The sequence below is a fragment of the Medicago truncatula genome, chromosome 4 (genome assembly GCF_003473485.1).
Source record: "Medicago truncatula cultivar Jemalong A17 chromosome 4, MtrunA17r5.0-ANR, whole genome shotgun sequence".
Lineage (NCBI taxonomy): Eukaryota > Viridiplantae > Streptophyta > Magnoliopsida > Fabales > Fabaceae > Medicago > Medicago truncatula.
Window position 1 is genome coordinate 38,525,652 of NC_053045.1, and position 13,554 is coordinate 38,539,205.

The following is a 13,554-nucleotide window of genomic DNA, read 5'->3' on the forward strand; positions in this document are numbered from 1 at the left end:
ATTAATAGCAAATTAAATAAGTAAAATGTATACTTACTTCAAAAAAAAAAAAAAGTATACTACATAACCTAAAATAATGAATTTGAGGTAAGAAATTATGAGATTCAAAGCGGTTGTCTTCACTTGCGACTCCGTTGGACCGACTCACCTTATATGGGACATGGGGTGTGCCTCCTTGTCCTAAATTTTTAAAAATAAAATTAAAAAAACTTTATTTAACGAAATAATTTTATATGTGGGTGGTTGATTGCAATAATTTGTGGTTATATGCTCCACTTATAAATGAACCAACAAATAGAGACGATAGTTGAGGAATCAAAACCAATGGGATCCCAAAGTGAAGATCATGTTGCAAAATTGCTTCAAGCTCAAACCCAAGTATTCAACCACATTTTTAGTTTCATAAACTCAATGTCCCTTAAATGTGCAATTGAATTGTGTATACCAGATGTTATACACAACTATGGCCAACCAATCCCACTCTCAAAACTCATTTCTTTGTTACCAATCCACCCTTCCAAAACCGGTGACATACATCGTTTGATGCGAGTTTTAACACATTCTGGTTTCTTCAATGTCTCTAAAAATGATCTAGAAGTGATGTATGAGCTTAATGATGCATCTAGGTTATTGCTTAAGGACCATCCCTTTAGTATGACATCTTTGTTACATGTTATACTTGGTCCAATTCTGAGTAAACCATGGTATCAACTTTCTAATTGGTACAAAAATGATGACCCTTCACCTTTTCACACCGAAAATAACGGGGTTGCATTTTGGGATTATGCTGGCCATGATCCTAATCACAATAATTTGTTCAATGAAGCTATGGCTTGTGAAACTAGATTGGCTTCTAGTGTTGTGATGGGAAAGTGTAAAGGGGTGTTTGAAGGATTGGAATCATTGGTTGATGTTGGTGGAGGCATAGGGACTATTACTAAGGTCATTGCTAAGTCATTCCCAAACATTGAGTGCATTGTATTTGATCTTCCACATGTTGTTGATGGCTTACAAGGAAGTGAAAACTTAAAATATGTTGGAGGTGACATGTTTGAGGCTATTCCTCCTACCCATTCAATTTTACTCAAGGTAGTAAGTTAATTATGTTGTTAGTGTTAAAGCCACAAAAATAAAACACCAATTTAATTTATCTTTTAGTCTTTGAATTTTGTTGTTGTTTATATTTGACTTTTTTTTATAGCTTGTCACATAAAATTACAATCTTCAACCATAAATATAAGACTCTCTTGAGATTTTTCTTTCTTTGTTTTTATGGGACAAACTTTCAAATTTATGGAATATGTAATAAATATTATGATAGAAATAAAAACTAATTCTCACTCATAAACTTAAAAAAAATACCAATTTTCAACAAATTTAATAGTGCTATTAACTTTCATATTCTCATAACTTAGTCAATGAAATCTTATATTTAGGGACTTCTAAATGGAAAATCAAGACTAATTAAGTTATTGTTTGATATGTATTTATTTATATGATATGATATGAAGGGTGTATTACATGACTGGAACGATGAGGAATGCTTGAAAATACTAAAGAAATGCAAGGAAGCAATAGGAAACAAAGGTAAAGAAGGGAAAGTGATAATCATAGACGCAGTGATGGGGAATGAGAAGGAAGACAATGAATCAATTGAAGCACAATTGTTCTATGATTTGGAGATGATGGTGTTGGTCAATGGAAAAGAGAGAAATGAAAAAGAATGGTCTAATTTGTTTTTATCTGCTGGTTTTAGTAACTACAAGATAACTCATGGTCTTGGTTTTAAGTCTCTCATTGAGGTTTTTCCCTAGTACAAGTACTTGTAATTGAAGTGGTTCACATTCACACTATAAGGGCCAGTGTATCCTCTGTTTGTTGGTGTGTTTGAACTTGTGTCCAATTGTGTGTTTTATCCCCTTTATGTACCGTGTAAGTTTGTGTTATTTTTTTATTTTGAGAGGATGTATGTTTGTGTTATTGTTTTGTTACAATAAATATGATTTGATTTTGGATTATATATGGAATTAAAAAAAAAAATTGTCAAGTAGTCATTTGTTTAGAAATTTATGTTTTAAGGTGAATGAAATGCGGAATCTGGACTGAACTCCAATCCTTACATATCGTAATGTCTTATCAACTTAGTTATGTTCACAAATCAAATCATCTTTTGAGAAAAATGTTATTTAAGTATTTTTAATGAAAAATGCTTTAAAGATAAAAACTATTTTAATCAAACGGTTTCACAATACGAGAATGAATGATCGTGTTTAACGCAAAATGAGAATAAATGAAATGTTTAACGCGAAAACGGGAATGAGTTGAGAAATTAAAAACTCCTAAACTCAATTCCTTATGTTTTAATTGCATCTCTTTTTATGTTTTCGTTTTCTCCCAAAACCTTTCGTGTTTGGCAAGTATTAGTGGTATCGGTTGTTTAAACCAGACAAGATGCCCTGTAATAAAATAAAATAAATAATAGCACCAATTTGGTCTTAAAATTTAACAAACTATATTTTTTGTTATGAAGAAATCGAAAATATATGACTAATTTCACAATTTTTTAAATATTTTTTTGGGGACCAAATTATCCCAGAAAAGAATTAGGAAGACCTAAATGTCATTTATTTTTTAAAACAATACACACGATAGTCAATAAGACAACTCTGAATTGCTACATATGTCCAGTCACAATTTAAAAATAGGAAGAAAAGAATCGATAAATATAAAAATATTGGGCATTATTTTTTTTTTTCCTTCGAAAAAGAATCAAATTCAAATTCAAATTAAGAAATATTCATGGTAACCATTCGTGCAGATGAAATTAGTAAAATTATCCGTGAACGTATTCAGCAATATAATACCGAAGTAAAAATTGTAAATACAAGTACTGTACTTCAAGTAGGCGACGGCATTGCTCGTATTTATGGTCTTGATGAAGTAATGGCAGGTGAATTAGTCGAATTTGAAGAGGGTACTGTAGGGATTGCTTTGAATTTGGAATCCAAAAATGTTGGTGTTGTATTAATGGGTGATGGTTTGCTGATACAAGAGGGAAGTTCGGTAAAAGCAACAGGAATAATTGCTCAGATACCGGTAAGTGAGGGTTATTTGGGTCGTGTTGTAAATGCCCTAGCTAAACTTATTGATGGTAGAGGAGAAATTTCAATGAGACTAAATTGTCTCGGTTTAATTTTGTTGAGGAGTAATTTGACCCTGAATATTTTTTTTGTAAGGGACTGATTTGAACTATCATAAAACGATGGGAGTACGAGCTATAAATAACACGCAGCAATTGGTGGGTGCAAAATGAACACAAATCCATCGTTTGAAGACACATTCACGTGAGTTTTGGTTTGAAGTTGGCACACAAGCACAACAAAAGTGAGTTTGGCATTGATGCTGACAAAGAAGGAATATTTGATAATGAAGTGAAAAGAGATGAAAATTGATGATGACATTGATGCTGTTTCGAGAAAAAAGGAAACAAGGTCCCGGTAGCCAGGCCTGCAATGCAAGGACTCTTAGGTTCATGTTGGAACTGTCAAGGTCTCTGGTTAACTTACAAACAAGCAGTGTGCGTTGTTTCTCTTTTATTTTTAAAATTTTGGTTTATCCTAATAAAGTATAGGACAAATATTGTCACATTTTGCATTTTATTACGTAAGGAAATTGATGTTTACCGGAAGAAGTTGGAGCTAGCTCGTGTTCTAGTGTTAATGTTGATGATTCTAATATCAACTGCTCGTGTTCTAGTGTCAACGGATTCATTGACACCAAATCTTAACCGTTGATTAATAACTTTTTAAATTGATTCACCGTATCTTTACTTTTGATTAGCACATTTATCAGTTTTAAAACAAAATTAATTTGTTTGATAACAAAAAAAAAACTCAAGTTGATGACTGCCGCCGCCACCGTAATGATATTCGTCTTTCCTAACCGAAAATTGTGCTCCACCATTTCACATATGCATTGAAACCGATGCAAACTATGATTAATTGAGTTTTTGTAATTGGATTAATTGAATAAACATGATTGTATAGTAACTGCATTGAATTTGTGAGAAAATGGCTTGAATAATCATATCGGAATCCCTTTAAATTAAATTTAGAAAGATCACACCTTTTGGTATGAAATATGAACAAGGAGACGGCCATCGGTGATAGCGAAAAGGAATTCTGTGTTGTATGTTACCGCTGATGGGAAAAAGGAGTATGCAATCCTATAAGTCTTGAGAGAAAAAGATCACGCTATTAATTTAACAAATAAACTCACACCCTTTGATTAAAAACAATCGACGGTTGAGATTTGGTGTCAACGAATCCGTTGACACCTGGTGTCAATGGATCCTGACTCTATATATATATATATATATACACACACACACATACGTGTTGTTTATTGACTTCTTAATTACCATTGCTTTCCTCGTTTTTTGTTTCTCATGGTGGGTTTGCTCATCAAGATACGGTTGGAGTTGGTGGGGATGGAAAATCCATAAATGGGGCTTTTCTTAATTCCAACAAAATCTAGTGGGACCATTTTGTTTAGAACTGCAACATCACATGAAAATAAACTAAAACAACATGACATATATAATAATTTAAATTTCATTGCAAGATCACATAGAATATTTTAGAACAATTCTTTGTAAATTAAATTAGATATAACATTTGTATGTTCGTCTTCCTCATCAGTTAACAACATCTCTAATCCTTTTATTGAAGTAACTATGGACTTTTGATCCGTGCATATTAAAAATCATTCTGAAATGTCTTTCAAGGGTACATATCAACAAACTTTTTAAAATTTTTTATATGATTAGCATTTCTATTTAAAAGGTCTTAAATTTAATTTATTCAATCAGCCAAACTATAAGCAAATAATATGGAAGTTAATAAAGATAATAGATTTGGATGATGATGTCTAACTTGAATAATCTCTTGTGATAATAACGACCTATTATGAGAGAAAACCACCATTACATACGTGATTGTGTCATCCACTCGAAGAAAAAGGGACAATAAAACCTGTCTGGAATAGACGTACTTCATAATGACTAATTTGTCAAGCAAGCTGAATAACAACATAAGCTACATATATCAGTTAATTCTTTCATTATGCAAAATACTTGGATACTTGGCTGGCATGATATTCTGCTGATGACATTCAAAAAAATCTATGCCATCAACAAAATCAAATAGTTTAGGATCGGACAGCAAAAAAACAACACAGTGATGAAACGAATACAACAGAGAAATAAAGCTCATATCTTAAGTTGCAGGAAACGAAAACATTAGCATCAATAAAAGAGCTAATTCTCAGCAACCACATATGCATTTACTAATTACTTGCACTTTCAACAGTCAGGCACATTCATTGTCTTGCAAATAGAACAACAAACTTCATATAGGAATGAAACATAAAATTAACCAAATTCTACCATCAATGTTCATTAAGTACATCAAACACCGGTGGATCCTAAACAAAAAGGAGTCACACTGATCTCCAGACAAAACAGTGTGAATTTGCGATAAAATGAGAACAGAATTGAAGAGAGGGAGATCAAGATTTGACATGAAAGACAAACATGACGTCTGCGTTGACATGTTGGATTTCAAGAATACGTTGTAGCTGAACAAATTGGATTTCTTTTGCTTAATAGCGTTGTATCAGTCACATTTCTTACAGATTGAATCAACTCTCTATTAAGTCAGTCTTCAATTCAGTGAACGTCGTAAAGTAATGACACAAAATGAAGCTTTGTTTTATATAACTTTCAATTCCAATAACCGTGTAGAAGCATCGACTGTGGTTCTGTTGTGTGTAATGTCCTTCAGGAATCTCTCTGTGTTTTCCTGTTAATAAAGATAGGGTCCTGAATATATTGAATTCAAAGAATATGCTAGCTACTGCTCATGAATTTGAAGACTTTGATTTCAATTAGTTTTCAGCATAAAACTTCAATCTTTAAAAAGCTACATGAACAAAAAAAAAGTAGATTAGAGTAGAGTAGAGTAAGTACCTGAAGATGATTACGATGAATGTTCTGAAACGCATTTAGACACATGTAAAGACTATGTGAAAGTCAAAATATTATCTCAGTATCCACAACAAAATAAAACAAATGGTCCTTGTCTATAGATGAGAGTAAGAGTAAAAATTGATACATCACTCAACAATAGATCCCATATAAGAGTGTGAGAGCTGCTGATCCAAGATGACATTGGCTGTGTTCATCGGTTCTGATTCAACGATCAAGTAAAAGAATTTTAGGTAAAATTGTAAAACGATTTTGTAGGCCATCGTGTCCACCAGATCTGCGTCATTTTGCAGCTATTATTGACAACTGCAGGTTAGCATAACAGAACCAAATTCGTCTCTAATTACCGACAAAAGATCCCAGCTGCCCTCCTCGTTTGGTCCTGCTGCATTCACATTCAGTTTGTATCAGCCCATAGGTGGATAATCCAAACACATTGTAAATGATCAATTTGGTCCAGTTCAATTTTCTGTCCTTAACCGACAAAATCATGAATAGTTGTAATGTTATCTATTAGAACCAACAAATATCATAAGCAATCAACTCACATATAAGGTATATAAGTTTGTCTTCTATTGACACGTCGACTTGTATAGTTGGTGTCCGATGTAACCAGCCATTGCTCCATGAACAACACTTACAGTAAGAAGTGTGTAGTACACACTGCCAGAAGCATTACTTGGAACAACTCGGATGATGTAGGTTGGATCTGTAACACAGAAAAGAGAAGGAAATATTCTATAAATTATTGATTCTCCTTTGAATGGTCATGCACGCATGCGTTTTTTTTCTTCAAATTTTAATTCTTACAAACCTATATATATTTGAAAGTTATGGCCAGCTCCTTCACTTTTGTGAAATGATCCTGTAAGATCAGAAATGCTTAAAGTAAGTGGCAAAAATATCATTAAATTCAACTATGCAACAAATCTAGCTCTGCTAGAGCCCTACTTGATGGTATTCTGTACAAAATAGCGTGTTGCAGAAAAATAGTTATTTATTCAACCACCACCATATAAATCATCAGCGCAGGGGCCTTCTTGCAAGTTACGAAAACCACCGCCGCATAAACCTCGTTCTAGAAAATATAAAAGAGATGGTAATAAATTAGATAACAATGAAATTCAAAAACTCGTCGAATTACAAATAACAAAAAATCCAATTAAACAAAAGCTCTTGCTCTTATTCCAACCGCCATTTTGGAAATTTCTCTACTGCAAAATGAACAAACCAAACCAAACCCCACACCAATCATATGGACATCAATTATATTGATTTTGGAAGAAGGTCGTAGTACCTGTCGATTGGACCGGCTAACGGAATCTTCAACTGTCGCATCACTTGGATAACTTGCAACATCAGCATATCAAAGTTTTGGCCAGAGAAATTGTCATTGCACATTCTATAAAAAAATCAAATTCGTCATTTTGCTCGTTCGTTCATTTCCTCCATGTTTCAACTTTGTTCAAGCATTGACTTCACATTCAAGAAGAAAATAGTATCGTAAGCAAAATCATTTAATCATTTAAAAGAAGTGAGGGTAGACATAGAATTCTAGAGAAACTGAAATAAACATACCTGCAAACCCAAAGTCCACATTTCCATCAACAAAAATCTGTAAATTGTAAAATAAAGAAACAAATCAGTTGTAAAAACCAAATTTGTGGATAAATTAAAAAACTCAAATCCTTTTCTCAGGAAGTTCACCCACTAAACCCCAAATTGATTGAGATTTTTAGGGATTCAAGTAAAGAGCATGAGATTTGAAAGGAAAAAAAAAATTGAAAAAAATATGTGATTAAAGAAGAAAGTTTATAGAAAAAAGGAGAAATGAAAATAAAGAAAAAAAGAGGAAAAACCAGATTTTGTTTGGTGTTGTTGCCTTGATGTGTGCTTATTACTGGAGCCGTGTGTAGAATATAGTATCATCACGGGTCATGAGAGGAGGAGGACAGTGATGGGAGGACGGTGGGTGGGTGGGTGGTAACCGATGATGGAGAAGGACGAGGGTGATGGTGGTGCGGGGGGCTATTGGCGGGTTTGGAGAGGAAGAAGGGTTTGAGAGTAGAGAGAAGACAGAGAAAGAGAAGGAGTGAGAGTGAGGAGTAAAAGGAGGTTTGGTATGTGTAATTGTGCTTTGAGTTTGAAATTATTGGTCAAAATATTTGGTCTGTGCTTTCAGATTACTTACTTGTTTGAAAATCTGATCAAAAGATGGCATTGGGCAGTACAACATGGTTGACAAAATGGAAGGGCAATGCAGTAATTTACCCCCTAAAATGGACCACCTAGGGTTTTCCCGCCCAAGGACTTGCAGTACAAAATTGAAGGGTTCATAGAGGAACAAATTAGGGCAAACCTGCAGCTTAGTATTGCATTAGTAATATTATGATAGTGTTAAAAGAATTTAAAGATTTTTGACAAAAAAGAATTTAAAGATTTCTATTTGTTTATTACTCGTAAAAGTCATTTCTCCAAATAATCATATGCTCAAAGATATCTTTACACGGACAACAAAAGTTGAACTCACAACTTTGTGACTAAGCTAACTTTTATCACGGAACCAACCTTCATACACAACTAACGGCTAAGTGTCAAATAAAGCATCTTTTATGTAAAATATCATTTGACAAATTATTATAATGTTCTTAACTTCTTAAAATAACTGTTACTATAATGAACTCAAAAATCCTGAAGAACCACGCAACACAAAACTTGATCAGTCACGGTCCTCAAACAAATTAGGATTGAGATGCTCTGGCTCAATCAAACCAAACCTTCTTATATAGCAGCTTCTTTCTCCTATCAGTAACTAACATGAAATGCAACTACAGCACCGCTCTTTGCCTTTCAACAGCATCGTCATGTTCCACCTGAAAACAATTAAAATCAAAATTACGAAATTTTAGGCATCTCATACATCTCTGAACTTTAAAACTGACAAACAATGAAGAAAATTACTTAACACGGAAATCATTTAAATTTACACCATACAGAACTCAAGCAGTCACTTCAGCATTGCTTTTGCTTTTTACAAGAAAAATTAAAGTTGAAATTAATGTTCCCCTTAATTGTTTCGAACATGAGAATACTAACCACAATATTACAACAAACATGTGTTTGACATAATATTTGTTATATATTTTAGAATGTAACTTTGGTACTCAAAGACAACCAAGCAAGACAAAGGACAGTCATAGGTTAGCTTTGTGAGGTCATCATGCAAAAATGGAGGCATCAACTTTATTTTCAAACGCAAACAAAATATTTCTGCACTCTACCAACATCATCTATCTCGAAAGTTCAGAGCAACAAAAATCCAGTTTGTAGCAGCATCATATATTTAAAATCAGTAATAGGAGCCTTCAAATTATAACAGAATGTTGACAATTGTAAATATAAGAATAATGATATACACCAAAATTCCCAAAAGAAGTGGTTGAGTTGTTGTACGCAGAAAGTGATTCATAATAGTACATGACAAAATACCCAATAGCATTTAAAAGAACGGATCACTTTATACAAGGAAACAGTATAAAACTACCTCAATGAGGACCTTCGCTTTCTTTGATTTAGAATCAAGGGTATCTTTTTCCAGTTTCTTTGAAGCTAAAGTCATTTTCCTTTTTGCTTTCCTTTGATTAAGAGCTTCAGTTTCATCATCTTCAGCGCTTCCATCTGCATTAGTAAATGTCATCATATTATTGCTTTTTAAATGTGTAAGTTTCATTTTATTTTTCCTTCCAAAATCACTAACAAGAAGAGTGTTCTTCCCAAACGATAAGGCCCCGCCACCAGCATATATGTCTCATTTGGATGCAAAAGATAATGGAAGATAATAAAATGGACAGAAAGTAAAGGAATAGAAGAGGAGATAAAATAAAGAGAAATTAAGTGAATTTTGTCTATTTTTTGGGACTCTAGATGAAGAGAAAATGGATAGAAAGAAAAGTATAATCTTCTTTTTTGCTTGTTTGGTTGGATTCAAAGTGAAAAGAAAGAAAATGAATAATAATTGAGGCAGTATCTTTTTCAACCTTGATAAATAAGAATCAAAAGGATCGCAAGCTAGATGAGAGAGGTAAATAGATGGGTAAAAAATGGAAAAAGTGAAATTGTCTTCTAAAGTTTTTTCATTGTCTCTTCACTTGAGAGGGAAAACTTCAATTTGAGCCTCACATTATTTCCCCCCCTTCATATTTCACCCCTCCATCACGACATGAGAAAAAAAAAGTGCATTCCTCTAATTAGCAAAATTTCCCTTCTCCCGTTTTCTCTACCCAACCAACCAAACAAGGAAAAGATAAAATAATAACTATTTTCTATCATTTGCATTGTTTGAATTGTATAGTAAATAATAACATGAAACTATCAGAAGAAATGCTATTGTAAAGCTACGATTTAAAGTACAGATATGACTGCAGTATCTAGAGGAATTGAAAAATATGACACATAACTAGAGTATAAAGTATGCAGCAAATCTGGACCAAAAAAAAAAAGTATGCAGCAAATAAAATTCTCATCCAATATTTACTACAGCTCAAAGAAAATGATTTCACATGACACAGCTCAGTGAAAATGATTCCACATGACACACTTAAGTATCATACGATGCATATCTAATCCAGAATCTTTTGTATCTTAGTTTCAGTTATGCAAAAGCAAAGTCCTTGATGAGTGAAGAAATATTTCACGAAACATTTCCATAACCTATTTCACATATATTTTAGCATGGAAAAAAAAAAAAAAAAAAAACCCATGCATATTGCAAAGCTTCTAAACTAAATGTTACCATTTTCATCATCGCTGCCATTTCCCTGTGACTCGTGAACTGCGAAAGCGCCAAAATCTTCTATATCATCTTCCTCTTCAAATTCAACATATTCTGGTCCTGCTTCTTCCTCTTCAATCTGAATAGATAAAAGAAAGAAACCAGGCTCAGCATATTAACAAGTTAAGTTACTAAGAATTTAGATTTAAACAGAAATGACAGCAGAGCAAAATGCATAATTAATAATAAACATGTACCATTTCATCCTCTTCTTCAACAGCTTGAGATTTCTCCACCATATCAATAACTTTTTTGTATGCTTCAAAATTAGCGTTGCATATATCACCAGGGTAAAGTCCGTTTTGAAGGCGTACCAATAGCTCTTTCTCAATAGACTAAGTAATATTCAAAAGAAACGGTGAGGATAGCAAATATAATATATAATTTAATGCGCACGGGTAACATTCGGATTAAGTATAACCTTTTCTAGCACAGCTGCTTTTTCAGCTTTCTCTTCTCTTCTAGCTTCTCTCTTTACCTCTTTCCTTGGCAGTGTCGTTATTTTCTCCCTGTAAAACAACAACAACAACAACCAACATGATCAATCAGGCCGTGTTTATGGAGAAACTGCTATGAACGTTAACTCAAGACTACAGCCTAAAATATAGAAGATAAAGGAGAAGAATTGTCACGCGAATGTAAATTTATAATAGTATTATTATTATTAAAAAGAAACAAAGGAGAATGAAGTCTCAAACCTTGTTTTCAAAGAAAGTTTCCTCATACGTATCCGCATCTGAGTCATTTTGGTCAATCATTGTTTTATCTTGTGTATAAGAAGCTTGGGCCAATACATCTGTCAGTGCAGTAAAAGTCAGGTAAGCGACCAATCACGACAATTACTTACAAGTAAAACGTCAAACAAATAAAGATTGCATAAACTACGTAGATATGCAGTACCAGATGTTTGTCAATGACTTCAAGTGCCTGCTGGTAATTCCTAGGCAGCTTAACTCTTTCCCACAAATCCTTTGGCGTATGAGCTCTTTCAATAGTTTTCATGTAAAGGTAAAACACACCTACATCACACAATGCAATTGTATCATTACTCGCATTCTCTACCATATACTATCAACTTATTGCATTTTCCATTCAAAAGGATACAATACAACCACCATTTAGGGTCTATTTTGATTGGCTTATTTGAGTTCGTCTGATCGTATAAGCACTTCTGAGACAGGTTGGGAGAACTTATAATCACTAAAGCTCCTACATATGCAGGGTCCGGGAAGGGGTCCCACCATTTTGGTGTATTGTACACACCCTTACCCTGTTTTTTTACACAAGAGGTTGTTTCCACGACTTGAACCCTTGACCTTTTAGTGATGTGACAACAACTTTAGCGTTGCGCCAAGGCGTTGGAGAACTTACAAAATCAACTTATTTCCATAAGCCCTCCAATATACCTTATGAAAACATCTTATTTCCATAAACTCTCCAAGATAACTTATTAAAACAGCTTATAGCTTATACGAAAATAGTTTGACTTCATTTTATCTTTTATTTATTATAAAAATTAAGCGCTTACATGATAAGACCTCATGATATATAAGCTGCAAAATAAGTTTTTTTTATCCAAACAGAGCCTTAGTTATTGACAAACAAACCAAATAATTACATATCCCGCTTGAAGAACCAAAATGTCTAAACAGAGTGAAATATCAAAGTCAATATACAACATAACCTAAATGTCATTTCAATCAAATGGGTTGTCGAAAAAAGTAAACTTTAACATCAACTCAGCCAAATTATGCAGTTTTCTCCACACGCCACAAGAATTTCATAACTATATGGCTCAATTTCTAGTTGAAATCTAACACAACAATAAAGAGGAATAAGAAAAAGTACCATTGTCTTCACGAATGGTGGCATAGCGACTATTAGCTAAAGGGCATGAGCTTCGGTTACAAATTCCAGTGACATTGTAAGGGTTTCTGCAAAAAATACCGGTGGTAATTTTGGCCATGTAACTGCAATGGTTGTGCCTGATAACTTGCCATATAACTTCATCGTGCTGCATCTTTGTGATGAAATTTTAAGGATTTTACCTTCAGTTTTGAGGTTTAAAGGGAATGGTTTCGATGCAGGGTTTTATTTTCTCTCAGAATCATAAAACGACGTTGCAAATGATTTATTTTATAACTTTTTTCACTTTTTTTATTTTTTTTATTTTTACAGAATATCAAATTTTCACTTTAATTATTTATCTCTTTTATGTCAAGCTAATCTTTACCGTTAATTTTAGATCAGACGACCGAAATTCATCACACAGATAACTGCGTGCAATCCAATTCACATATTAAGTCACCATGTATAAAACCTTGCTAGGTAGAAAAAAGTAATAGTTACACACAATATTAGATTTGAACAATTGATTTGATATTTGACAGTTTATATTAGTTATTAATAAAATCAATATTAAACGATCTCTACCATCAATTTAAGATCAAATGGATAAAAATTAAATTCATTACAACAGCATACAGTAACCATGGTATTCCTATGTTTTCCTCGAAAACAAAAGCTTTAAGCCACTCTATTTCTTTGTTTATTAAACGTGTCGTGGAATGTCACGAATGAAACCATCGTGATATACAACAATGTTCAATTAAAAATATTATTTGATGTCTATAAGACCGGTCTACTTAAACAAAAATGATATCATAACACTTTTAGA

General features: G+C 33.2%; 2 protein-coding genes and 1 pseudogene across 2 annotated transcripts; 2 read left to right on the forward strand and 1 right to left on the reverse strand.

The window, feature by feature from the left end:
* The first annotated feature begins 286 nt into the window (after positions 1-286).
* On the forward strand, positions 287-2,018 carry LOC11444460 (probable O-methyltransferase 3). Its single transcript, XM_003607475.4, has 2 exons — positions 287-1,089; positions 1,512-2,018. The coding sequence occupies exons 1-2, from the start codon at positions 325-327 to the stop codon at positions 1,812-1,814; spliced, it is 1,068 nt and encodes a 355-aa protein (XP_003607523.4). The 5' UTR covers positions 287-324; the 3' UTR covers positions 1,815-2,018.
* Positions 2,019-2,799: 781 nt separating this feature from the next.
* LOC120579971 (ATP synthase subunit alpha, chloroplastic) lies at positions 2,800-3,794 on the forward strand. Its single transcript, XM_039832765.1, has 2 exons — positions 2,800-3,096; positions 3,669-3,794. The coding sequence occupies exons 1-2, from the start codon at positions 2,800-2,802 to the stop codon at positions 3,792-3,794; spliced, it is 423 nt and encodes a 140-aa protein (XP_039688699.1).
* A 1,511-nt stretch (positions 3,795-5,305) lies between these two features.
* LOC11439258 (protein MAK16 homolog) lies at positions 5,306-12,986 on the reverse strand (annotated as a pseudogene).
* Positions 12,987-13,554: the final 568 nt, after the last annotated feature.